The sequence below is a fragment of the Manacus vitellinus genome, unplaced genomic scaffold, assembly GCF_001715985.3.
Source record: "Manacus vitellinus isolate BGI_N305 unplaced genomic scaffold, ASM171598v3 scaffold_24_pilon, whole genome shotgun sequence".
NCBI lineage: Eukaryota > Metazoa > Chordata > Aves > Passeriformes > Pipridae > Manacus > Manacus vitellinus.
In genome coordinates, this window is record NW_021939798.1 from 9,192,310 (window position 1) to 9,218,143 (window position 25,834).

At 43.4% G+C, this 25,834-nt stretch overlaps 2 protein-coding genes across 11 annotated transcripts in view; one reads left to right on the forward strand and one right to left on the reverse strand.

The window, feature by feature from the left end:
• Positions 1-628: 628 nt before the first annotated feature.
• Positions 629-25,834, reverse strand: part of BPTF (bromodomain PHD finger transcription factor) — a 61,129-nt gene continuing 35,923 nt past the window's right edge. For 2 of the 10 annotated variants that reach the window (XM_025895136.2, XM_018073098.3), the window contains exons 23-32: positions 24,676-24,898; positions 23,654-24,450; positions 22,837-22,919; positions 21,193-21,418; positions 20,456-20,799; positions 17,101-17,274; positions 15,986-16,178; positions 14,930-15,014; positions 12,998-13,184; positions 10,387-11,293 (exon numbers count right to left, since the gene is read on the reverse strand). In XM_025895136.2, the coding sequence (XP_025750921.2) occupies positions 11,257-11,293; positions 12,998-13,184; positions 14,930-15,014; positions 15,986-16,178; positions 17,101-17,274; positions 20,456-20,799; positions 21,193-21,418; positions 22,837-22,919; positions 23,654-24,450; positions 24,676-24,898 (2,349 nt within the window). In that variant the 3' untranslated portion in view covers positions 10,387-11,256. The other 8 variants (XM_025895137.2, XM_025895133.2, XR_003212727.2 and 5 more) reach the window with 7 other exon arrangements.
• Positions 1,063-6,898, forward strand: CUNH17orf58 (chromosome unknown C17orf58 homolog). Its single transcript, XM_008921813.4, has 5 exons — positions 1,063-1,596; positions 3,397-3,999; positions 4,107-4,187; positions 5,684-5,875; positions 6,374-6,898. Exons 1-5 carry the CDS (start codon positions 1,545-1,547, stop codon positions 6,559-6,561), a joined length of 1,116 nt encoding a protein of 371 aa, XP_008920061.2. The 5' UTR covers positions 1,063-1,544; the 3' UTR covers positions 6,562-6,898.

Consider the following 25,834-nt stretch of genomic DNA (forward strand, 5'->3'; position numbering starts at 1 on the left):
CCCGTTCTTCCTGCAGCCGCCTCCGTCCCGCCGGGGTCCCGCGGCCGCCCCCGTCCCTGCCGGGATGTGGCCCCGGCGCTGCAGATCCCTGTTTTCCTCAGCCCCGCTGCTCGGGCGTCCTGGAACAGTGGGAATGCTCCAAGCGTTACTGGAGCTGCTGGAATGGTGGGAATACTCCAAACGCCACTCCTTCTAATGGGGGTCCTGTCCAGGTAAAGAGGCTGGAGGAACTCAACACCAGCACAGGCACAGTAAGGGTTGAGTTACAGCACCGCCTAATTCAGCAGGAAAATCCCTGGAGCGCAGGGCTGTGGGATGCTCACATGTCCATCCATCCATCCAAGTGCTCACACTCCTGCTTCTCTCAGTCGCTGCAGGTAGGAGCAGGACACGAGGTACAACAGGAATGCAGGAGCTCTCCTCTCCCTCATCCTTAGTTTACATTCCTATTCCCACACTAGCTCTCTTGGGATACTTCTGGCCTTAAAATGGTAAAAGTAACAAAGGAAAATAAGGATTAATAAGCACTGCAGTAGAAATGTAACTCGCTGTGTTAAAATGTCATTTATTTTGCACATTATTTTAGTTAATTTTCTGTATCTTCAGCCATTGCTGCTCGAGGTAAAGCCCTGAGCTTTTAAGAATCTTATTGAACTGCTTAATTAACGCAGGACAAAACAGACTGCTTAAACTGGACAACCATCCATGCCCCAGGCACTGCCAAAGGGAGATTTTCTGTCGGGGGTGGGTTCCAGGAGCCTTTATGGGGTTTATAAGTTGTTTGTTGCACCTTGAGCGAGTTCACAGACTTCCACAACACCCGGGAGCAGCCGGTGAGAGACACTGTCACAATGGAAATGTTGTGTGGCAATAAGGTCACATAGAAATAAGCCCCCTTAATTCAGTAATCCAAATCAGGGCTGGCTTGGTGTGTGAAAACTTGCAGAGTTCTTCTTGTTAGCAAAGGGAGATTTCAAAATAAAGCTGTGTCGGATCAGCAGAGCTTTGCCTTGGGCTGGACAGTCACTACTGCCTTTTTCAGTCTGAAGAGAATCACTGGAACTGGTTCCTTAAACTGAAAGAGGAGATTACCAGCTGTGTAAGTGGAGGTGGCCAGAAATCCCCAAATATGTTCCACTGCAATGCACATCCTTCACAGATGCAGTGAGGCTGCTCCAGCACCTTCCAATTCCAATATGAATTCTCCATATCCAATAAACCCTGACCTGTTCTGTATGGTTTTTCTCTACAAAGTGCCATAAGAGGCAAGACTGTCCCCCAGATAAAAAATCTGTTGCTAAAAACATATCGTTCCCGGCACACAGGGGACAGCAGCAGCACAGAGTTATTCCCGATGGGAAGAGGTGCTGGAGCACATCCCTCCTGGGCAGGGGTGGTGGAGGGACGGCAGCAGCTTGGTCTTGCTCCAGTGGGTTGTCCAGTGAGTGATTCCCGTTTCCCCTAAGGCTGCCTCTCATTAGCATGACACGGGGGAAGGGCATAAAAGACTCCAGTTCATTTTGAGTCTGGAAAAATACTTCAAAATGACAACCCAAGTGTTCTGGCTCCTCTGCTTTGCCATTAGATCATCCTCTGGTAAGTCTGTTGCATTCGGAGCGGGGCTGGGGCAGCTTTGCCTTTGGAATCAGGGGAGGCTGAAGACATTCCTGCAAGTCCTTGCCCTCCAGGCTGTAGCCTTTTCAGCAAGTCATATGTAAGGGCTCAGGAAAGAAACATTTCAACCTGTTTGTGGGATGGGAATGCAAATTGTAATATTTGATTTGTCAGATTTGGAGGAACTGAGAGCACCTGGCAGGAGCAGGCAGGGAGCTGGTGCCATGAGCTCTCAGTGGCAGGTGAGGTTTGACTTGCTTCTGCATATGAGATTTTTATAACTTATATCTCTTTTAGTCCCCTTCACCTGTAAATACCATGTTTCTGACTGACTGCAGCTCTGTGCTGCCATGTGTGCCTGCAGCAAGCTGTCCTGAACTGATTTATTTGGAGTTTAGTACATCACTGACAGAAAATAAATAAGATTTACATCTGTTCCATTGGGAATTGGTTATGTTGCAGTCATATGTCTTATGCTGCAACAGCCAGACAGGAATATGCTGGTACAGGAGCAGGAACCTCAAGGTCCTGAATGGATTGAGTAGAGAAAAATGAACTATTTCTTGTTGCACTCCGTGACTGAGAGAGCGTGATGAACTGGCAGGAGAGTGTTCTTACACACCCAAGTGTGAAACACCTGTTCAGAGTGCACAGCTCATATTGAACCATCTCCAAAACACCCTTCCCTGCTGCTCCCTTCAGCTTGGACTCCTTCCACCCCGCTCTCCATGGACATTCTTTTGACTTTACGTGTGGCCAGCCCGAATATCAGGGAATCTTTCCCATGACAGCAGCTGGTGAGAGCAAAGGGGGAGAAGTGGCAAGGTCAGCAGTTGACTCAGTCAGAGGAGATAAACCAGGACGTTGTTCATCTGTGGATGTCAAACCTCTCTTTTCACACAGGGATTGGGATCTGCCTCCTACACAGAGTAACCACAGCCACGAACACCCCGGCGGCGGCTGTGTGGGGGTGAGCTGTGTGAAAACTCTGCTGGCTCACTCAGGGCGTGCACTGAGGGGCTAAAGGAACACGAAAATGGGCTGCAAGGGGAAATTTCTCTCTTCCCAGGCTAAACAGAAGGCCATTTTGCTTTTTGAGGTCCAAGTGATTGAGGTGAAGGTATAAACAAAAGCATAGGTGACTGCCCAGCTTGTGTGAACAGTGTCAGTAAGTCATTTCTCACTGTATTCCCAGACACTTCCTCTCTTTCTCAACCCTTGTCCTCTCAAATTAAGAAAAGCCTTGAAATAACTGTTTCTCGGCAGCAATAACCTAATTACCAGTTAGAAATCCAAAACTGTGGATAAAGATCTTTCCAGTAATGTCCACAGCCCAAAGCTGCTGAAAAGTCCGGATGACACTGTCAATAAGGCATCCCATGGATGGGAAAACCAAATAGTTCTGCTGTCATGGTCTTTTAAACAAGCATCCCAAATGGCAACGTGAACCTTGTTTCCTCAGATGCTCCCCGGAGACTCAGGGGTTTGAGAAAAGGGTTTGTTTTTAATTTGCAACAATAATAAAGTAAAAATGCGAACCTCCCGTTCTGCTCACACAGCTGCACTCCCTATGCTGGGCCTGCCACGTCTGAGCACAGAGGAATGAGCTGCTCTACTGTATTTCATCTGTTCAGCTATTTATCAGTTATATATTTATCAGTTATTAGTATATCAGTTATATATTGTTGAGGGACTTATGGGCTAGAACCTCAAATCCTCCCATTGAGAAGAACATGGAATAAAAAACTGAAAGTGCTGATTTTCTCTCTCCTTTTGATGTAGGATCCCTGCCCTATGCTGAGAAAGCTGCCCAGGCTCTCAGCAAAGATGCTTTTAGTTCAGCAGCTGCTGCACCTGGGCAGGTGAAGCTGCCAGCCCGTGGCACCAGCAGTGCCAGTGGGAATTCCAGGGAACACTGGATCCTGCCTCCCACCCACCTGCAGCTGCCAAAGCCTCCTGAAATCACCTCCCTGCCCTGGGACAAGAAGAAACGCACCAAACCTTCCCTGGAGAACAGCACAGGGCTGAGGAAACACCTCTGGCAGCCTCTGGAGAGCCCGGCTGAGGGGCCTTTTCCCAGCTCCCCCGACTCTAGCCAGGCCAACAGGAAGCACACGGACCGGCGCCGGGCCGGCGCTGCCAACAGCGTGTCCGCCCGCTCCCACCACGGCACAGCCTCCCAGCAACAGGGGACACCCACCTGGGGAGCTCGTCCTCCCCCACACTCAGGGGAGTCAGGGGATCCCAACATGCTGCACTTGAACCGCCCGGGCCAGACAATCCCCTACAAACACCCCGATCCCATCACGAGGATCCCCAAACCCTCCTGGGTCACCAACCGCTGGTCCCTCGGCCCACCCAGCCCCCTGGCAGTGCTGAGGAAAGGTAAGGACAGGCTGCTCTGGAAAGGGGTACCCAGAAATTCCAAAGGCTGGTGTTTCCAATATCCCCAAAGGCCCATTTCTGTCCCTCAGTGTGTGTTCCTGTTCCAGATGGTGACAAGGACAAGGAGTGTCTGGCCCAGTGCAGGGGAGAGCGGGATGAAGTGGAGGCCTTTTGTGCCAGTGAATTCGGTAGGTTGTGTCCTCCCCAACCCACACAGAGCACAGGCCTGCTGTTCACCTGCTGCACTTCCAAAATACTGCTAAAAGATACCATAAGTATGTTAAATAATTACCAAGTACACTAAGAGTCCCCATCACAGCTCCTTATAAATGTACTTACATTGTGCTTTCCCTACCTTGGGCTAGTATTAATCTTTTTTTCTGTTCCCTCTACTTTCCACTCCTGGCAGGAAAAGTGTCCTTGGGACTGGTCAATGGAACTGAAAAGACCAATTGTTTTAGATAGACTCAGATTAAACATTGTAGCTGGGTTACTTACCTCCTACTACTTGGAGCGAGTTTGATTTTGGGGGCTGAAGTTTGAAATGAAAATATAATGGTGAACCAAACAGAACTAAAACTGTGATCCTCTCTCTAGAGAGGATTCTTCCTGAAGTTCCTTAGGATTCAGTGTCTTTAGTCCTTGTGTCCACACTGATGTAACTAAAGATGGCAGGAAACAGGCTGGCATTTCTGTAGGGACTGTTTAAGGACAAGCATTTTCTGACTGAAATCCTGCCTTGTGCTCACGAAGTTGTGAAACAGATACCAACTTTTTCTCACAGTATTTTAAGAGATAAGGAAAATACAACCCCAGTGGTAACAGATGTTTCCATTTGTAGAACATAAACACGTTAGGAGACATCTGTTTTCTCTAAATGGAGAAGTCAGGAAGTGCTTTCTGCAAATGTTGCCTGTTTTGGTTTTTACCACTCTCACGCATTCCTGTGCAACGGGGGCTTTACAGTGTGTGCTTTAGCCTTTCACCAACAGCAGCCTCACTCTTCTCTCAAATCAAAAAGACAGGTAGGAAAAAGTCTGGGCAACAGCTGAGCCAAGGTTCCATTGCAGTAATCAGAGAGCTTCCCATTTCTTTACATTTCCAGTGCTGAGCAGAGCTCTCCCCACCAAGGCAGGTGTAACACCAGCTGTAACAGCCCCCTTTGCCTTTCCCACCTGACACGGTGCTGTGTTTCCCATTCCTGGAGTCAGCTCAGCACTTGTCAGAACCAGGAACTGGGAGCACAGCAAGAAGTGATTGTCTGAACACACAACACAGCCTACTTGGTGCCTTTTCTTCCAAGTGTTTCATTTCCAGCTCACCTTTCTACTTCAGTGGGAAGTTTTACATTTGACCATTTGACTTTGTTAGACAAACACATCCACTTTTTATGTATTGGGATAGACAATGGTACTAAACCCATCCCTGTCTTTTGGAACATTCTATAAACGTCACTAAGAAACATCTCAGGCCTGTAAAGCACAAGGTTAGTAAGGCAGCAGAAACTCAGGCAATGACCTCACCAAAGGTGACTTGAAGCAACTCCCACTGCCCACCAAATCCAAGGATTTCTGCTGACACTTCCTTTGAGCATTTTAAATAAGAGCCTTCAGGCATACCCTGAGCTGCCACCATGTATACAATCTGATCCTTGCTTTTTTTCCCCCTCTCTCCCTTAAAACAGCAGTGAATGGAATTGTTTATAACATGGAAAGCCTGGGGAATGGAGTCCACTGGATCACCCTCCTGGTGAACAGTGATGGACTGTACAAGATGAGTCGCCTGTACGTCGTTCCCGATGCCGCCTTCTTCCGAGTCCACATCCTACTTGTGGATACTTTGAACTGCAGTAAACCCTGTCCAGACTTTAAACTTGGTAAATAATTCCAGCTAAATCCATTCTGCTATTCCTCTGCATGCAGTGCCGTCTTAGTCTGCCCTAGTTTAATAGGCTTACCCTGGTTTGTCAGGAAAATCTGGCAAAAAAACATTTCCTCAAAGTGAAGGGCTTTTTCCATCCCAGTTTCTTGAAACTTCCAGAAGAAAAGCTGGAAGAAGTCAGGTATCAGTATAGTCCTTTCTTAACTTTATCCAGTTCCAAAATGATTGCAAGTTTTCAGGACTGCCAAAGCAGTTTGAGCAGGAGCTTAAGCTGATGTCTTTATCAGTAGTCCAGTTTTCCTTCTAAATGCAAGTTAACCAAACCAGTATTTGCCCCAGCAGTAACTCATCGTGTCTGTGCAATGACCACCCACAGGTCCCAGGGGAGCTCCGGGTGCCGTGGTACGTTCAGGATGTTTCCAAAGGGCACAACCTGTTCCCACCCCCCTTGGAGCACAGGGAGTGATCCCACGTTCCCTCGTTTGCTTTGCAGGGAGCAGGTACATCGTGATGGGGCGGATCTTCCACAAGCGCCGGGAGCTGCCGGCCGAGCTGCTGCCGGCCCTGCGCGGGCGGCTCCGGCCGGGCGACGGCTGGATCGGGAGCAGCAGCAGCTACGTGAGGAGGTTCAACAGGAAAAGGGATCTCAAGGTGCAGGCGGCGCGTTCCAAGTGTCCGTAAGGTCCGGTGGCTCCGTCCAGGACACGGGGAGCAGTGGGAGTCACCCCCAGGGCACACCTGGCCAGGGCACCTCACGCCGGGCACCGGCTGCCATCGGACACTGCTTTGTGCTTCAGCAAACACGGAATGCCCTCACCAGGCACCTCGGGTGGGGTTTAGCACAGAAGTCAGGCTAGGGAATGTTAACTGGTCATGGATTTGCTCCAGCTTTTTCAGAGCCACAGGTTATTGTAGCCTCCCCTGCTGCAGTGCACCCCTAATAATCTGTAGTAAATGTACAGTTCTGGAGGCTTCATCCTCAGTGCTCAGCAACTGCACTTTAGAACCTCTCACCTTGTACACAGCTTTGTCTGCCCAGGATGTCACACAGTTCTGCCTGAAGTATCACATGCATTTGATTCAAGAGAAACCAACAGCACTAAGTATCACTTGTATTGTTTTGGTCTCCTCAAATGTGTCTTTTGTGCTACTTCTAAAAATCACATCATTCCTCAACCAGAGCTGGATGTTCACAGGAAGCACACAGAATGGAGGGTAACTATTTGAGTGTATGAACACACTGACTGAAAGCACATCAAGAACTGCACAACACAAATGCCCAATTTGGCTCATGAGTAATGGCACAAGTTCATTCCAAGGAATGCAGAATGAGCATGGACTGCACAGTGTGTGCCTGGTTACATGGGCAGTTCCTCCTGAATGCCATTCCCCTTCAGAAATATCACCCAGCTTGTACTTGCACATCAGTAAAGTTACTTTTAAAATCAAAGATACAATCTTTTAGTACCTTTAATGTGGTGGGACGGAAGAACCTGTGAAAGGGCTGCAGAGGGAATCAAATGTTTGCTGTTCCCAGTCAGTCTTTGCAGGTCTTAAGTCTGTAAAAGAAACTAATAAAATGTTCGTGAGGTTCTGGTTTCACCATCTCCTGGGTTCTGGAAGACCCAAAAAGCTTATGTTATCACAACAAACAAAGGCATCTCCTTGTTTGACAAGCTGGGGATTTGACAATACATATTTATATTAAGAAATGGAAAAAAGCAGCAGAGCTTAAAAAAAATACATATACAGTAGTATGACATGACCTGCAACAGGAAGTAGTGGTTTCTATAAGCACTTTCTGTCTTGAAACAAAGGTAGCTCTGGCACATTCCACCTGTCATACACATCTGCAGCTTCATTTAGTGTCACTGAAAGTCACAGAGCAAGGGATGGGTGACAGGTCACACTGCATCAAGCATGTCTTGATATGGAGCCAAGTACCAAGAGCAAACATCACATCTTTGGGACCCAAAGGCTGAGAAATTTACTCATAGTGTGGGTCTACCTAAAAAGTAAATTGTCTCACTCCTGCTTTGTGAAAGCCTTTGCATGGAGCACACCATGGATAGATGGAATTTTCCTGAGAGACTCTGAGGGGGCTTTGATTTGGCAGCAGGAGTGTTCTGGCAGCAAATTCGAGCACTGGAGTGACTGGGAGGGACAGGAGGAAGGAGGAGGAAGGGTTACATGAGCATCTCAAGTTTCTGTTTCTATTTCCAGCCAAGTCCAGGGACCAACCAGCAACTCCTCCAGGCATCCCCCCTCCCAGAGCATTATCCAAGCCCTGTTCCCACTATTGTAACCTAACCCAGGGAAGTGTGGGTACAAACCCAACATATATCTCACTGTGACTGTCCCTGGGAAGGGATAAGCACAGGACACCAGTGCTAAGCCTGAGTTCCATGCCAATAACTGACACAAAACACTCTTGGATAGAGCTGCTGCTCTGGGAGCCTGAAGAACAATTTATCCTGTGTTCCCTTTTTTTGTCCTCTTACCTTTCCCTTCTTTCTTGGAAGATCCCTCCTTAAAATGTTCCCACACCAGCTGAGCAAGAAGCCACTGCATGTCCCAGCCCAGGTGAGATAGAGCTGGAGCAGGACTGTTGATACCAGGCTCATCACACACCAAAGGTACATACTCAATAAAAAAGATTTCTTAGGTCAAAAGTCTTTCACTCACTATTCCAAAACCCTCACAGCAATAACCACAATGAGAAGACAGAACTCAAAGTCCAGCAGCTGCCACAGTAATTTTGGTACCTTACAGTTGATAGTTTTCTCCCCAGCAGGATCAATAGGAGAATTCTGCAGCCAACACACAGAAATCCAGGTGTACAGGAATGTTGTCATCTTGTCTTTCTGGGGTTTACTTGAGGCTTTTGGCTCAGCTCAACTTTTCACTCTAAACCTCCATTAACTTCTGCATGAACTAAACCACGACCGAGGGTAATTGCTTCAAATTTGAGGAGACAGAAAGGAAAATCAGGCTGGTACAGCTCACATTATCACAGTGTTACAACACAGGCCATTTCAAAACAACTGCTGCAATAATTATAAAATACAAAGAGGAGGAAGACTGACCAGAGACCACAAACCTTATGAACTTTATGCTTTAAGGCAGGTGGGGATTAATCACAAGTGATTTATTTCCAATTTAACTGTAAAACACCATTTAACTGTAAAAGTTCACCACTAATAAATCGTGAGAAGTATCTTGACCTACACTCCATGGCAATTGAAGACACTAAAACAGGACCATATGGAATCATAATGGTTTGGGTTGGACAATTAACCAGCAGGATTAAACTGCATGTATGGATTATATATGATCTGGCAATGCCAAGACCTATATCCCATAACATCATCAAATGTTTCATTAGAAACACCACCAAATCCATGTCAAACACATTACTTTATTTTGTCTAGGATGATGTGTCCTATAAGGTACAAAAAGGTACTGTTCAGTTTGCCACAATTTGTTAAAAACAGCAATCTATTGCCTACAGGTAGGAAAGGTTTAAACCATGTCATATGGATTTAAGTATGAATAAATAGTCCAGAAATACTGAGGAGTTTGGATGAGATGCAGGATATCCCCAGTGCTGTGAACGGGGAGCTTTTTCCTTGTTGCATTATAACACAATGCTTACAATATGCAGCATTTTTTTAAAAAACTTCAAAGGACAACATAACCTAAATGCAACTACTCTTCTTTGACTTTCAGAAGCATAAATGGATTATTGTTTCCACACTGAACAATTAGTAATTTTCACATATAGGTTAAATGACAACATTTGTATGTACAAAAACACACGAGTTTTTAGTAGATAAAATCCCCCCAGAAGAACCTGAACACCTGAGCTGAAGTGTAAGAAAGGGTGGTGAGCAGCAACACCTTTGTAAGAAAAATAACAGACGAGGTTCTTGCATAGCAAGGTGTGAGGTGAAACCCAAAAGGAGCTTATCCATGAATCAGGTAAATCCCAGACCACTGTGGAACACAAGTTGACTGTGAATTAGTGCAAAAGGTGGTCGAGGAGCTGCAGAGAAACCAGGGCTGGGAACTACAGACAGGTACCATGAGCAGGTCACTTGCAGGAGGGAGATGGGAAAGAAAACCTCCTCATCTGCAATTTGCATCTTCTTGGACTCCAGTTTATCCCACAGGAAACAGGGAGGCAGCCCAGGACGCCTCCCAGGGCTACAGTTACACGTGGTACTGCACATTCCCAGAGCACTTGGCAAACACCCCTGAATTCAGCAGTGGGCAGGGGCACTTCACAAGATACTTCCTTACCCCCTTCCATCTGTTACAGTCATTCTGGCACCACGGGAGTGATGTTACAATGGGATAACAGGTGCTTAGGAATGAACTGTGGCATCCACAACCTTGGGGGCAGTGGGATCCGACCTCCCTGGCCATTCCCACCCCTGTTCCCTGCAATACCTGCAGTCCTGCACAGAGCCCACGTGTCAGCGCACACTCAGACACACCTCCGGCTGTGGGGAGAACAATGATCTCCATTTATTTTGTTTCATATACATCCATATTTTGAATTTTAATACAAAAGAAAAAAAAAATTAGAATCTGACAAATGTTTACAAACAAGATACCTTCAAATAGATTTTACTCAGTTCAGTCTGGTGCAGAGTAAATGACAAATTGTACTGTTATATTCAAGGCAACAGAGTCTGTAGTCCATGACCACTCAGCCCAACTTCTATGCAAGCTTGTTTTTATCTACCATGAATGATAAACTCCTTGTTGATTCCCAGTCCTGTGTGTGTGCACATGTGTACATAGCAGCTCCTTTCATAGAAAGAAAAGACATCTAGAGGTCTTCTTGTACTTTTACCTACAGGAATCATGTTAAGATACAGAATGGATTACATGGAACCGGGGCTGGATTTTATAAGAAAAAATAATTAGCTGACAAATGAGGGCAGCAATAAAAAAGCGTCTTTTTTGCAACAATAAATAAATACAGTCAAAGTTTTCTGTGTGGACTTTAAACCAGCTTCTTCACTGAAGAACAGACGTGGCATTTCCATGGAGTTAAATGTGACCCCATTTACTGTATCTTTTTTTCTTGCTCTCTTTCTCTCTCTCCTCCACCAAAACAAAGTTTTCCCGCTTCTGCCACAATAGTACAACAATTTGATCTTGACAAGAAAGTGGTGCTGCTGATTTTTTTATTTCTTTGTCCTTTGGACAAAATAAGCCAAGAATATAATTTGACTGTTGTGACCAATAAAAACGCAGTTTACATCAAGTCTTGTCAGGACAACCTGACTAAAAACATCTGGCTCCTTAATTAAAAATTGTCAGACAACCAGATCCTTGCTCGTGTGTTTGGTAACACGCTGAACTCTAAGAAGCTGTAGACTGCAGTTTGTTGTTATGGGACCTGCAGAATACAGAAGAAAGTGAACAATTAAGCACCCTTCAGTTTGGAGAACACAAAGTGTTGCCAAGGGTAAACCACAATAAAGGAATTACCACCACGCTGCTTCCATTTAGTTTTTTCCCCTTCAGAAAAAAAAAAAAAAAAAAGAACACTTAAAATAATTCTCTCTGAATATTAAGCACGTTTTCTCCTACAGAATAAAAGTATTTCAGTACTTGGAAAATGCAGTGTGTCTCTGGAATATTCCAAAATGCCTACCATCAGTTTTACTCACATATTTACATAATAGTAGTCCATCAAAAGGAAAGCAAAAAAGACATTTTTAGTTGTGAATATTTAAAATAAGATCTACTCTGCTTAAATTTATTCAAGAAGTCTTTGGATTAACTTAATAGAAAAAACTGAACAGGCATGTTAGAATCACATTTTTGCTAAGCAGAGTTCAGCAAAACTCCTCTTTGACATTCACAGTTTTATTAGTGACTTAAAATAAAACAATAAAATACAAGGTTTCCAAGATGAATTTTTCATTTTTCTCCATACAGTATTTGAGGAACGGGACAATTGGTGTTAATACAGTTACTTTCACCAGTGTGACTGCTGGCAACAAAAACAGTTACTGTTTAGACAAATGAGCTGGATTTTTAGGGCAGTTTAATGTCATTGAATTGTACAATAAAAGAAAGTGACCCCAATATCCAGTTCTGATTCCAGTTAAAAAGGTCAGACTAAAGATATCACAATCTGCAAGAAAAGAAAGAACATGGATGGTATAAATGAAAAACAATAACAAATAAGATGCAGCAATGAAATCAGTGTGCAAGTGCTGGGTACCAGCTCTGACAGTGACAGAAACATGGGCTGAAAACTACCTGACAAAAATCACTAATATGGTATTAAACTGAAAAGAAAAATGCTGGACCAAATCATTTGACTCTTCCCTTCTTATCAATCCTACTCTCATTCCATGTGAAAATCAGTTTCCACAGGAATGGAGGGAAAGTGAAGCTTTCCAAGAGATGTAACTCCCATGGATGTGCTATTGGGTAGGACAGGCAAGCAACAGAAATGTGTGGTAAGGCTGCATGGTTTTTTTAGGAATGCTTGTGTAAGGGAAATGCTCTACAGTGGCCCTTCTACAGAAAAAAAAAGAAAGGTAAGTTTAATTTTGAAAGGTAAATTTTGAATTAGGTTCATTTTTCATCTACTACTTTAAACTGTACTTATTCCCTCTGTTTCAAAGGTGGTGAGTTGTAAAAAGATGAGAGAAGGAGTAAAACTGAAGTATTTTAATTTCTTCCATTGGATTTTAAGCTTCACAGCAGGATTGTCTCTTATTAGCATGAGAAGTATTTGCTGCAGAGTAGAACAACATCAGAACTCAGACACAGCATTTGCCCTGATCAGAAATTATTAAGTTTTCCGCAGGAATGAGTTAAAGTGTCATTCAAATTTTGTACATTTCTGATACTGCCCTAATGTCTATGTCACAACTCCTTTTGAACAAACATTCCAAAGTAACCTCCCCAAAATCATCTTTAAACCTTAATTTTGACCAAAAAAATGACAGCTGGCTATTACAGAATTGATTATAGATTGATTTCCCTTTAAAAGCAAGTTGTCCAGGAAAGTGCACGGGGCAGCAAATCCCTGTATGAACGTGAGCTTAGAAAGGAGATTTTAGGGGAGAACACCCAAACTTACCTGCTTGCCTTAAATCCTTTTAGTTTCTGTACAAAGAAAGACTCGAGAACTTCTGCACACTGGTAGAAAGGGGAGTCACTGGGATTGTAGTAACGGCAGTTATCAAAAATTTTGGTCATATCTGCCACAAACTCCGTGACCTTTTTGTAGTAGCGTTTCAGGATCCGTTCCTCCATGGTGGCCAGGTCTTTAAAGAAACCAAAGATGGCTTAAATGAGACATTTTCATCCTAAACAGAAGCCTACACTGTCAAGGCTGTGGGAAACAAAGCCTTATCCAGGTTAGTTGCTGTCCCAGGGGTGCTGGTTGTGATGGTGGCACCAGGAGATCTCCCTCACAATAAACACTTGTGCATGAAAGTTTTGTGTGCAGCTGAATTAAATCAAATGCAAGTATCAGAATGACCTTGGAAAACCTGGGTCTCTTGCAGGAAGCTCCCTGCTTTTTCTGAAGAAATTAAGGGGGGGAAAAAAAAAGTCAGATAATCTGGATTCAGTTTCTGGTACTGTACCTTCTGATTAGTTTTTTAGTTCCCGACTTGCTCTGAATGAACTATCAATTCTTGTGGGCATGTGCACATTACACATGGCACAGAGGAAAGATTTCAAGTGCAGGATCATGCAAAATGCCAGAGCTCTCATCCTTCCTGACCAGACACTTTAAAGAGCCAGGAATGGTGAAGTGAGCAGTAATTGTCCTATTTTAATGCAAATATCCATTAAAAGAGGGAGAGGAATGAGAACTGCCAAATATAAATATAACTATGTAAATGTCTAGTGGCACTTTTAGACAGAAAAACAACTTATCTACCCTTGGGAAAAGCCCTTGAAGTGCTTATTTTTAAATACCAGTAATGCCAGAAAGTGTGAAAGCAATTGCAGATGTGCCCGGATTATCTGGTGCATTTTACTCAGATTTATACTTACAAGTGTCTTTTCCTCCTAGTTAAGTCAGAAAGAGCTAAATGTACTTTTTATTTCATTCAATCATCATATGCTTAATGATATTGTTATTTGAGCTTTCCTTATAAACTTTAACCCATCAACTATGAAACATGTTAAGCATTTTCATAACAGCACAATCCAAAAGCAGAAAAGGAGATAATTTCTAAAAAAAATATTATTTTCAGTCAACATACTACAATTTTGCCAAGATAGTAATTTACCTTTCCTATTTCTAGGGTGAGTAAGGAGTAGGTGGGAAAACTCAAATGATGGACTGGCTCTCATTTAGAGATATGAAAAGTTACTGGTCCCATAGTGGAAGGAAAGGAATAACATTCCCAACAGCATTTCCCTCAGGAGGTGGATCTTCCCAGGTTTCACATTCAAGTGCTTATCCAGATTATTCCCAACTACCTGCTAAACTCTAATGAGAAAAGAGTAAAGCACCATAAAGCTGCAGCATCTCCCTCTCCTCTTGCCCCACATGCACAACATCTGAATCCATTTTGTTCCTGCAGACGAATTATGTGGAATACAAAATTTAGTGCTCTATCAAGTCAGATGAAGATGATTTTAAACTCCATCTTAAGCTGCATGTCACACTTCCCTGTGTTAGCACCACCTTCTCCTCAGCCTCTGGAGTAATATCCCAAACTTTGTAGGAGCTGATGCACAAAGACATAAAAAACCCAGCAAAAGGAAAACATAAGAAAATTGTCCTCTTTAAACAAAGCAACTTAAAAACAAGAATTCTGTTGCATTGCTGCACTGACTTCCACATTTCATCTGGTGAAAGGAGACAGCCAGAGGTAGGTATCTTAACCCCCATGACCTTCTAAATATATCAATGAGAAATCACATTGTTTCACCTGCCTCACTGCAAAAACTGGGTATTTTACAACACATGGCCAGAACTGGTCAGCAGGGAATTAATTTGATATCCAAAAGCTCGAATCCCCTCACTCAGGCTCTTCTCACCAACACTTACCCATTGGTTCTTTAATGACACCATAATAATCTGGTGCATCGTTGGGATCTACTGGTTCTAGGAAGGGCCATGCCATCTTGTGAGCCTGGCAGGGAAACAGGAGAGAATTAAAAACAAAATTAAATTAGCACTATTAATAGCTAAATATTTTCATCATCCCTTTATCTGTTGGGGTCTAGAGCTGAATTTAAGGAAGAAGTGCAGCATTATATGAAAAAGTGACTAGTTCTCATCTGATGTTTTAAATGTCAATGACCGAGTAGTTGGGCTTCAAAACAGGAAACAATGTGAAATTCAGACATAACAGGATATTGTGCTGAACAGGCTGCATGGAAAAGTATGGAATGAATTTACTGAGAGTGCTTTCAAGTACTCAAAAAATTAATTTGTTTCCATACATGTATGCAAAATATAGGACAACAAAAATATTACTTACAGGATTTCTGTTACCATAATTTTAAGAATTTTAAGAATTCTTAAAAATTCTTTACAGCTGTAGCAGAAAAAGCCTATTTGGGAGTGATAGACAAACCAGAAATATACTGTATCAGACAGTGATGTTATTCTTATTACCAGGATGCCATCATTTACATGCTGATAAGGACCCCCTGTAGAACACTGCTGAAATCTGGTAACTCTGAATTACAGTACAGAATATAGAATAGAAACCACAGAAAAGTGATCTGAGAACAGAGTAATGCACCTTGTACAGAAGAGAACACTGCACCTTCTACACCCTGTGCAGTTGGGCTTCCACTCTGCCCTTTGGGATTCTGAACCTGCTTCCTCTGAAAGCCTTTCAATGAAGACATTGCTTGGTTTCACCGACTCAGAAGCACTGATATAGTAATTCTTGTAAATATTCTTCAGCACAGTAATGTCAAGCAAGTTTGCAGCTGACACAGTGGCATTTCTCACCAAAAAGCAAAGCTTTGCTACTCCCTCTTCCTGAAGAGTTACTACAGAGAAATCAAACCCTCCTCCAAGGCTCACGAGGGAGTGAAGCACTCCGAGGTGCTGCCATGCACTCCAAGGTGCTGCCATCCTTCTCCTCACCTGCAAGGAGCGCAGGACTCTCCTTAACCCTTCATAGTCCTTGTCAGTGAGGGGGCTGAGCACAGTCATGGCATCCTCTGTGGACTGGCACTGGGGACACACGTACTCGTCGATGAGATCGGCCTCGCTCTGCAAAATGCCAACGCAGCGCCCGTGATACCAGTTCTGACACCGGTCACAGCCAATGTAGAATCTGCAAGAGCCAAACCAAGTGTCAGTGCCTTCACCTCTTCAATATCAACTCTGCATTAAACACATAAACCTGCAGTCCCCAAGCAGATAACTTGGCACGATTCAATACAGCAGTGCAATGTGATATTTCGGAGTGACAAATTCTAACGACACTATTCCGGCTGCTCTCGTGTTTACAAACAGGCTAAATTACAGACCATTGCAAAACAAGCTCCTCAATTTTATAATAGGCACTTTCAAGCAATTGAGATTGCAAAAATCATTCTTCTGCTTTAGAGATGAAAGGAACAGTGGAAAGCCAGAAGTCTCACCCAGCCAGTATCCAAACCAATTCAAGATGCATTTTGCACAAACTGGACTAAAACTAGGGCTTGGTTCACTCCATACAAGCATTTTTCATATGGGAGCTTCAGTCTTGTAATTGAATACAGGAGGGGTATTCTATGACACAAAGCCTTACAGTAAAAGATGTATATTTATACATATATATATATCATATACCAACCATACACCCCCATACTAAAATTATGTTTTCTAGCCAGATCAAAGCACAAAAAAAATCCACTCAATACAGCATTTGTCATTTAATCTAACCATCCCTTGTTAAAAAAAAAAAAAAAAAAAGTAAAATAAATCCCAATTTAAATTCACGGTGTTTTGGCATAAAAACTACAACACATTTGAAAACAACCACCCTGAAAACTCCACTTTTCCTAAACATTTACCGAACAGAAACATTTGGGGGACCGGGGAGGGGAGGGGGAGACAATTACCAGAGAGCAATTTTGTATTACGAATGAATACAATATATGCAGAATAACCGGTTGGTTTTTTTTTTTTTTATGCTTGGCAAGGAACAGGAAAGCACAGTCAGAGCAGTTTGCTACCTAAACATGGAATAAGAGGTTCTGATCCGAACTCACTGCGACTCATCATAAGGTGTTCTGCAGATACAGTACAACTCCTCACTGCTGCCCTCTTGTGCCCGTTTACACTCATTACAGATGTACACATCCATTTTCTTAGCCTCCTTTTCTGTGATTCCAACACATTCTCCATGATACCAGTTAGTACAAAGATCACAGCCAATATAGAACCTAAAAGTGTTCACAATGAAAATGACAATGTAATTGTCATTTCAAATGGCATGGCACTTTTCCCTGCACTTCTCTCTGATGTACTTGCTGCTGGCCTGCTTTCTGTCTCAGTTTCCCTGCTCCCTGTCCTTACAAAATATCTCATGCTGCAGCTAGACTGGCAGTAAGGTCACTCGGGTCAATTTTAAATTCAAATGCACATGTATTAATATGTACATATTAATATGTAACCAGAATGGGCTAAAAATCTCCTGTCTTCAGTGTGCGTGTGGAAAAACTACCAAAGGCACAAAAAGACAAGGCCAAAGAAAAAGGTTTACATTTTCAAAATTGCAGCTCAAAAGCCACTGAAACGTTTCCTTAAGGTTTGAAAATGTAGGTCTCAGTTAATTTAAAAAACAAAAGCAAAGCGCAAACACCAACTAGGAGTTACAAGTACACTACAAGAACATGCAACCAGCCATGTGTAGGTACTACTGGTACAACATGATACGAAAGAAAATGGAGTCAGGGCATGGTTGTCAATTTTAAATCTTGGTGGGGTATTTTTTTGGGAGGAATGTGCACTGAAAAACTGATAATAAAGTACTTAAAATTGTGACAAAGTGGAATGTGGACCGTTCTCGAGTGAATAATGTCTCCTCTCAGACACAGCTGTGTGACAGAACCAGGTATGGTATGACACAAAGTGAAGGGAACCAGGGACAGAACCATGGGGATGGGACCTTGCACAGAATGATGTGACGAAACTGTAAAATATTATGCAAGGATGTTTGTAACTTGTGTATGGACATCTCAGGACACACCTGTGACTCGTGACAACCAGATGGGGACGGTGCACATCCATTCTCTCTGCCTAAGCAAAAGCAAGCGGACTGGGAACCTCCATCTTCCTGGATTTTGGAGAACACAATCCCCTGCCACGTGCTGCTGTAGGAATTCCTGCCATCCTGTCAGTCTGCAACACCCCTGGGACACCACACCAGCACCAGGGCAGTGCCTACCCCACGTTCCACAAAACAATCTCTAATTCCCTGGGCCTCTGCACACACCCTGGACACCCAGATCCTGCCTTTTCTCTTATATTTTACAGTCAGGAAAATCCTAAAAGCAATATCACACAACCCAACTTCCACAAAGAACGGACAGACAGAGGTTCTGACAACTCTCAACAACTCAGCCTGTGTTCCCTCCCCAGGAGGGGCTGTGGCTGCTCCTGGTGATGTGGAAGCACATTTACATCCAGGTGTGGATGCCAAACCTTGCACTGGACTGTGGAACAGGTGTCACACTGTGCTTTAACAAATAAGTTGGAATCTAAACAGGAATCTTAGAAAGATATCCTTACTGACCATCCTCAAAAACAATACCAGCAAATCCCTATAGCCCTGGAGTATCACAAATGAGAGCTAAACATAAGAAACGTGCAGTAAAATACGCAGCAGAATTTACTACACATCCAAAAAAATGCACAGGGTATTCATAAAATACCACAAATTCGCTCTTCAAGTAGCACATGTGTCTTTTCTGAAGTAGAAAAGAGACACCAGCACAAAGAGGAAGATCTGATGCCTTCCTATAGATGAAAACAAAAAATATGTTTCCCACAAAATTGTTTTAAAACTTGACTAATTCCTTTCCAAATAGGAAAAGGATTAAGGAGTTCAATGGTACAGCCATCATTTGTAAGAACATCAAATTTAAAACTCACAAAAAGCAGAGCAGCAGAGCTGAATCATATTGGTGAGGATACTACTGAGTTATTAACCTTTCATTTTCTTCAAGTTTTATTCAGTGCACTGAAGCACATGATTCAGGCTATCAAAATTCAGTCTATGACCATAGAGTTAGTCTGACAATCAAATCCCTTTGCTCACAGAATTTATTCCTCTCATTTTTGTGCCAGTTGTACCCCTCACTAACTGGAGGCAGTAACACATCTCTGTTCAGGATCACACCAAAGAACAGGGTCCCCTAAATGCACTGGGTGACAAAGCCTGACACAGACAACATTCCTGAAGTGATATTCCTTAGAAATCACAGTGAATTCACAGCCAGGGCATCCCTCTGCCCTTCCTGCAGGACTGGCAGCACGGGGAGCAGCCCCATTCCCCACGCGGAAGGACTGGTGGAATGGGCAGAGCCACTCAACAACCAAGATGAAAATGATCCCTAAGACTTCAACTTCATTTAAAAAATAATTAAAATCCACAAAAGGCTAGAGGGAACCTCAAGAGATCCCCTAGTCCTGGCCCTAAACTTGGAAGGAAGAACCACTTCTGGAGTGAAAGCACCACTCCAGCTCTATGGTTTCTCTCTGTTATCAGCATTTGATCCACCACCAAATGGCACCAATTCATACCACTGGGTGTGAATCTGCTCACTTGTTGAGCAGATAAATACTCACTTGGAATTGTCTGAAGTCAGATTTATTTTACACACACCTCTACACAGCTCTCAGAAATCAACCATTACTAACTGCTGCTGTTAAGCAGGAATCTATAACACTATTCCCTGGGATCCATTGGATCTCCCCTTCCACCACTTACAACATTTCTTCACAAACTCTGTACGTAGCATAAATATTTGTCCTCATTCACAATCAGAATCAAACTACAGAGAACTGCAGTTTTCACTTTGTCAAATGCTTAAATGTTCATTTTATTTTTATCAACCTTGGGATGCAAATTCTAATACATGGAAACCATTTCTACCCGAAACATTGTCCAAAGTGAACTGCAGTCCAGTGGCTCAGAGCCCCCTTTACTGGCTATTGACTTAGAAAAAAAGTCTTTTATACTGGAAGACGGTACCAAAGCTACTTATCCACAAGAAATTGCCCAAACCAAGTTGTCACTTGCTTCTGAGGCAGAGGCAAAACAGCAAAAGAAAGAGTAACAGAGCGGAGGGAAAAAAAGAAAAGAGTATGTGCATGTGAGACAGGAAGGTCACACAATGGAGACATGCAAACAAGGAAATATAAACCACGAACAGTAACAGCATAAATCAGGTATGTTAATATTTGTAACTGCTAGTGGAAAATAGAGACTTTATTCTCTATGGTTCAGTGATCACTGCAACGACCTGCCACTATCTGCAGCTCTAGCACTGCCTGGCACTAACACTGGCACTAAGCCTACACTAAGAACATGCAGGAGGGGGCTGTGGCACCTCTACTCACTTGGACTCGTCGTAAGGCGTTTTACAGATGCAGTAAAGCTTTGTGTCCTTCTTCGTTTCCTTTGAGGTAGTAGAAATCATTTTCTTTTTCTTGGACTTGGAAGCCGAGGAATCCTTCTCCTCCTCTCGTTTCCTCTTCTGGGAGGACACTGGTACTGGGACAGTGGTGGAGGAGCAGGAGGTGACGCTGGCTGCCTGCTGTGGTGGTGGCACTGGTGGCACTGGTGGTGGTGGTGGTGGGGCAGCGGCTGCGGCTGCGGCGGCTGCGGCTGCTGCTGCAGCAGCTGCTGCCTGGGCCTTTTCCTTTTCTTTCTTAATTTTAGTCAAGTCTCTCTTTAGCTCCTCCTGAAGTGTATTAAATGAATAAATAGAGAGGGAGGCACTTCATATGATTATTTCAAGACAGCATGACAGTCTAGGCAAAAATCCCCACACTTAAAGAAAACAATTAAATCCATTTAAATATGCATTTTTTTCATGTTCTTAAACTATAATTCACACAACATTAAGGGATGATACTCTTGGGCTACTCTGGCCCACTGGCTGTAAAAACAAGGTGACTTCAGTCCACAAGAAAACCAAGAAGCATCCAAGGGACATAAAGTAGGTCGGCAGAGGATCCATAACCAGAGCTTCTTCCTGCAAGTATCCTTAAAATCTCACTGAGCAAACAAAGGTTAACACACAAATGTTCTCCCCAGCTTAAAATCAAATTAGTCTCTGAGACTCTGCCCTTACCTGCACTTCAATCTGTAGATCTTTGTCCAGAAGTGCTCTTTTTTTCAGTATTTCAGCTTTCAGCTGTTCTTTGTGCTTGAAGAGCAGAGCTGAGAGCTTGGTGGCGTTCTGTTTGCTGCGCTTCTGCTCCACGCTCTCCTCTCGCTTCCGCTTCTTAGCTGCCTGTTTTTCTTCCTTGTCTATCTTATCCAGAATATATTTCATCACTTGGTTGCACACAATCATCCTGGGGAAGGAATAAAGAAAAGGGACATTGTGCTGAGCTGCCTGTTAACCCCCAGTTGAGAAAGCAGGATCAGGTCTCCAGTCACTGCAAGCTAAATTATTGTACTTCTTAAGATGCACAAGGTAAATTTAGTAACACACAGTGCTCCCACTCCTGCTTATTTACTACAACACTGCTGGGAGAGATCCAGATCCTTGTTAGGCTCAAGAGGGCCTTAACTGATCTGAGTTCTAATTGCTCCACAACTCCCTGCAAAGCTTTGGCTTTAATATGATTAAAGACATTTTCACTCAATCCAGTTTCCACAACCTTCTTTGAAAGAGCTGGATGTTTATTCTGATTCAGGATAAAAGTGAGTTGGAAACCTGTCACTCCTAAAGCAGACATTTCCTCACTCCAGTGACCACCAAATCCTACCAGGATTTTGTGTTTTGGCACAAGGACTGACAAATAGTTTTCACTGTATAAAATTCACAATAAAACAGTTCCCAATTTCTTCACTAATGACAGCTCAGGATTAATTTTTCATCTGCTTGCTGTACACTCAACTATAAATCTATTTTCCTGCTCACTTGTTCTGCAATTTTTATTTATTTTTGGAGAAGAATAAATCAGTGAGATGGAAAGACAGCTGCACCATGAACCAGGCTAGTTAGAACCCTTTTCTCCCCCCTTGTTTTAAATTGGACTTCTATCAGTCGAAATACCACTGTGGCTGTCTGACACCATTAAATGAGGAGAATATCCAACACACCTTATTCCTTATGCAATGGTCCACACTAAATAAGTAGCAGCCAGTGATAGTGTTGTAATCACCTGAGCTTGTGATTTGATGATTAAAATCTTATAAAACACACTATTCTTTTTCTTAGTATCTGACACACACACTTGTGATTATCTAATTGAAGCAACTGCAGGAGTGAAAAGGAGTCCCAAGACAAATGACACACACTTCAAATTTCTGTTTAGCAGCTTCCAGCATAAAATCTCACAGTTTGTCAAACTGTCTCCCAACTCTTCAGCTCCTTCTGTAGAGTGGGATGTGCAGAGGACAAGAATGGAAACAAATGGCCACGATAAAGGACAAACAAAAACCAGGCTTTTTTTTTTGCAGCAGAACCATTAACTCTCCATTCTGTGCTCCTTCAAGGATGGGTTTTACCTTGAGTTTAAAAACTGTGGCCAGCTCCAAACACGATACATAACATCACTTAAATAACATATAATCAAAATAAAATTGAGATTACACAGGATTCAACCAAAGTTAAGATCATTATAAGTGTTATTTGAAGCAATTTTGAACCAGCAACATTTCTTTAAGCAGGTTTTTACAAACCAGTGTTTTGTTATGCCACCATTAAAAGATGTTATAAATGTAAAGCTTTCACATCTACAGATTCACTGTGTTCTACATTCACCTCTGATTTTCTTCCCTCTCAGCTGGAGTCAGCATCTTCTTCTGTTTCAGGTGTTCTATGACAGCATTCTGCTTCATAACCACCTGCAGGATGATACAGAATCCAAAATAAAAGATGAACACTTTAGCCAGTATTTCACAGTATTACTGGGAGAACCAGGACATTTCCTAAGTTAAAGAAAAGGAGTGTTATTTATTTCCCTCAGTGACAAAATAAAGCTGATTTTATCAGGGGAGCAGTGCTAGTTTAAAACAGTTATTTGAAACTTGAAAAAGAAATCGAAAATTAACATCCCACCCCCAGAGTAGGATATTTTGCTTATGTCAACTTTAAACCCAGGGTCTAAATGTAAATTGACTGTATTTCCTCAGTGACTGGTTGTTTCATTTTAAAAATGGTAAGAGCCTGATATTTCTGTTTTTTTGTTTTAAGCCCTGCAGCCATCCAACAGCTTTACATCTCAGATACCTCTTTGGAACCTCAGTTTTCAGGTAATGAAAGTACTGCACATGTGTTCTGACCATCAGCTCTCCTGGCTATGACCTGTCTTCCCTGAACTGAGAATAAAGATGGATTGTCCCAGCAGCCAGTGGTAAGTTGAATCCAGGTGACAGAGGAATGCAAACATGGTACAAGTGACTTGATGCGCTGAATTAACTCAGAATATTTAATTAAATGGCCAAAAGCAATCCTGCACTAACTTTGAAAGAATCAAATTAACTGCCTATCAAATGTATTAACATTGTTAACAAGAACAGGCATTTAAAATGAGCTTTGTTTCATTCATTAAGGTTCAATTTCCTTCTGTTAACTTTACCTGTTTCTGGATAATGTCACTTTGATTAGAAGCCTGAAGGGTGTGCTCACGTTTAATTTCTATCTGTTGCTGCTTTTTCTTCTGTTGCTGCTCCCTGAGCTGCTGAACTCTGTGCAGCTGCTCCTGAACACTAGCTGCTTGCACTGTCACCACATTCTGAATCTGGTGAGCCTGCCCTGGGCTGCTTTGGTGGATGTGAAGGGGTAACTGCAGCTTGATCTGCTGGGGCAAACTGCCTTGTATCTGAGCCACCACCTGGGACTGCAGCTGGGAGAGAACTTGCACTCGCTGCTGAAGCTGAGGCACTGCAATAACTTTTGTTGGAGGCTGCTGAAGTTGCAGCTGAGGACGAGCTGGGGATTGCACAGGAACCTGATTTAAACTCGGAAGGGTTGAGACCTGCTGCAGCTGAGCTGGAATTTGGATGGGAGCAGGGGGCTGCACCGGGCTCGGTTGGTGGGTTGGAGTCTGCACCTGAGCTGGTTGCTGAGCCTGGGCTTGGGACTGGCCTTGGGGCAGGACCGCGGGCTGTGGCTGGATCGGGACTGGCGCTGCAGAGAGCCCTGGAGCCTGGGCTGGAGACTGAGCCGGAGATTTGGATGGTTGTGCTTCAGGAGGGACTGGAGAGTCACCAGGAGCTGGAGTCTGAGCCTCGGGCTGGCCCTGAGCCTCGGGCTGGGGCAAAGGCGGGATCTGCGCTGGAGCCTGGGACTGCTGCTGGCTCTGAGGCTGTCCCTGAACTGGTGGCAGTGCTGATGCTGGCTGGGCCTGCAGAGCCTGCTTCTGCTCCCCTGTACCTGGTAACGAGGAAAACAAGCATTCCATTAACCTCAAATGGCACATCTATGAGCCTGACACATTCAAACCTCTCAGAACTACTGCAAAGCTCCATGCAGAAATCCAACAGACTTTGCAATACACTTCCAACAAATTTACTGTAATAACAGACCCTCTCCAACTGCATGAAAACTCCCATACAACTGTAACTGAAGCTTTTTTCTGCTGAGCAGAGCGATGCTTACCCGAGGTCGAAGTAGAAACCGTGGTTGTAGTTGTGCTGGCTGTAGTAGCAGCTGCTGGGAGTGGGGTGAAAAGGAACCTCTGAATTGTACCATTTGGCATAGCTGCTTGCATTAGCTGCTGTCCTGGGCCAGGTATTACAGTCACACCCTGAGGGATTAATTGTAGCTGACCAGTAGTTTGACCTTGTCCCTGAATTACCACAGTTAAGCCTTGACTGCCACCCTGAAAAAAAAGTTAATATTGATGTATTAGTGACAGAATTCTAAAACAGACTTTGCTGGAAATCAGAACAATTAGGCCTTTGGATTTCAAAATTCAATACTTTTACCACATAGCATATTCCTAAAACCCAAAACTAGCATTTGAGATCATGAAATACTAAAATACACTTTCAACAATTCTATCATCAACAGATGACTGGGTTGGAGTTAGTTACACATTTTGTGAACCTATAGTAGAGAGTAAGGTCCCTACAAAAATTCTTCTGTGTCTTTGGTGTAGAAACTCACAGAATCCCAGAATGGTTTGGGTTGGAAGGGACCTTAAAGATCATCTCTTTCCACCCCCTGCCATGGGCAGGGACACCTTCCACTAGCCCAGGTTGCTCCAAGCCCTGTCCAGCCTGGCCTTGGACACTTCCAGGGATGGGGCAGCCACAGCTTCTCTGGGTAACCTGTGCCAGGGCCTCCCCACCCTCCCAGGGAAGGATTTCTTCCTAATATCTAATCTAAACCTGCCCTCCTTCAGCTCAGAGTCTTGCTCCACATAAAAAAATGTTACCTAGCAACCAGCAGCCTGTACATTACAATCATTCATACACATTATTTATAATTTGTGGAACAGGTATTGTGATAACTCAATGAAGTCTATTTTTAGCCTATGCTCAATTCTCAACTTATTTTTTGCTGACAGATCCTCATGATCTCAGCAGAAGCTTAAAGAACCTTTTCCTCCTTCACTTCCAGCTACTGTAATTTTTCCTCTGAGACTGAATAACACGAATGGAAACCAAATCTTCACACAAAATCAGAAGACAAGGAACGAACATTCTGATCTGAAGGTCTAGGAAACAGGTCATCTGGAATAATTATGTCCCTTACTGCTATTAAACACTTTTTTCCACACTGCTAAACAATCCTGATGTCAGTCACCTTACTG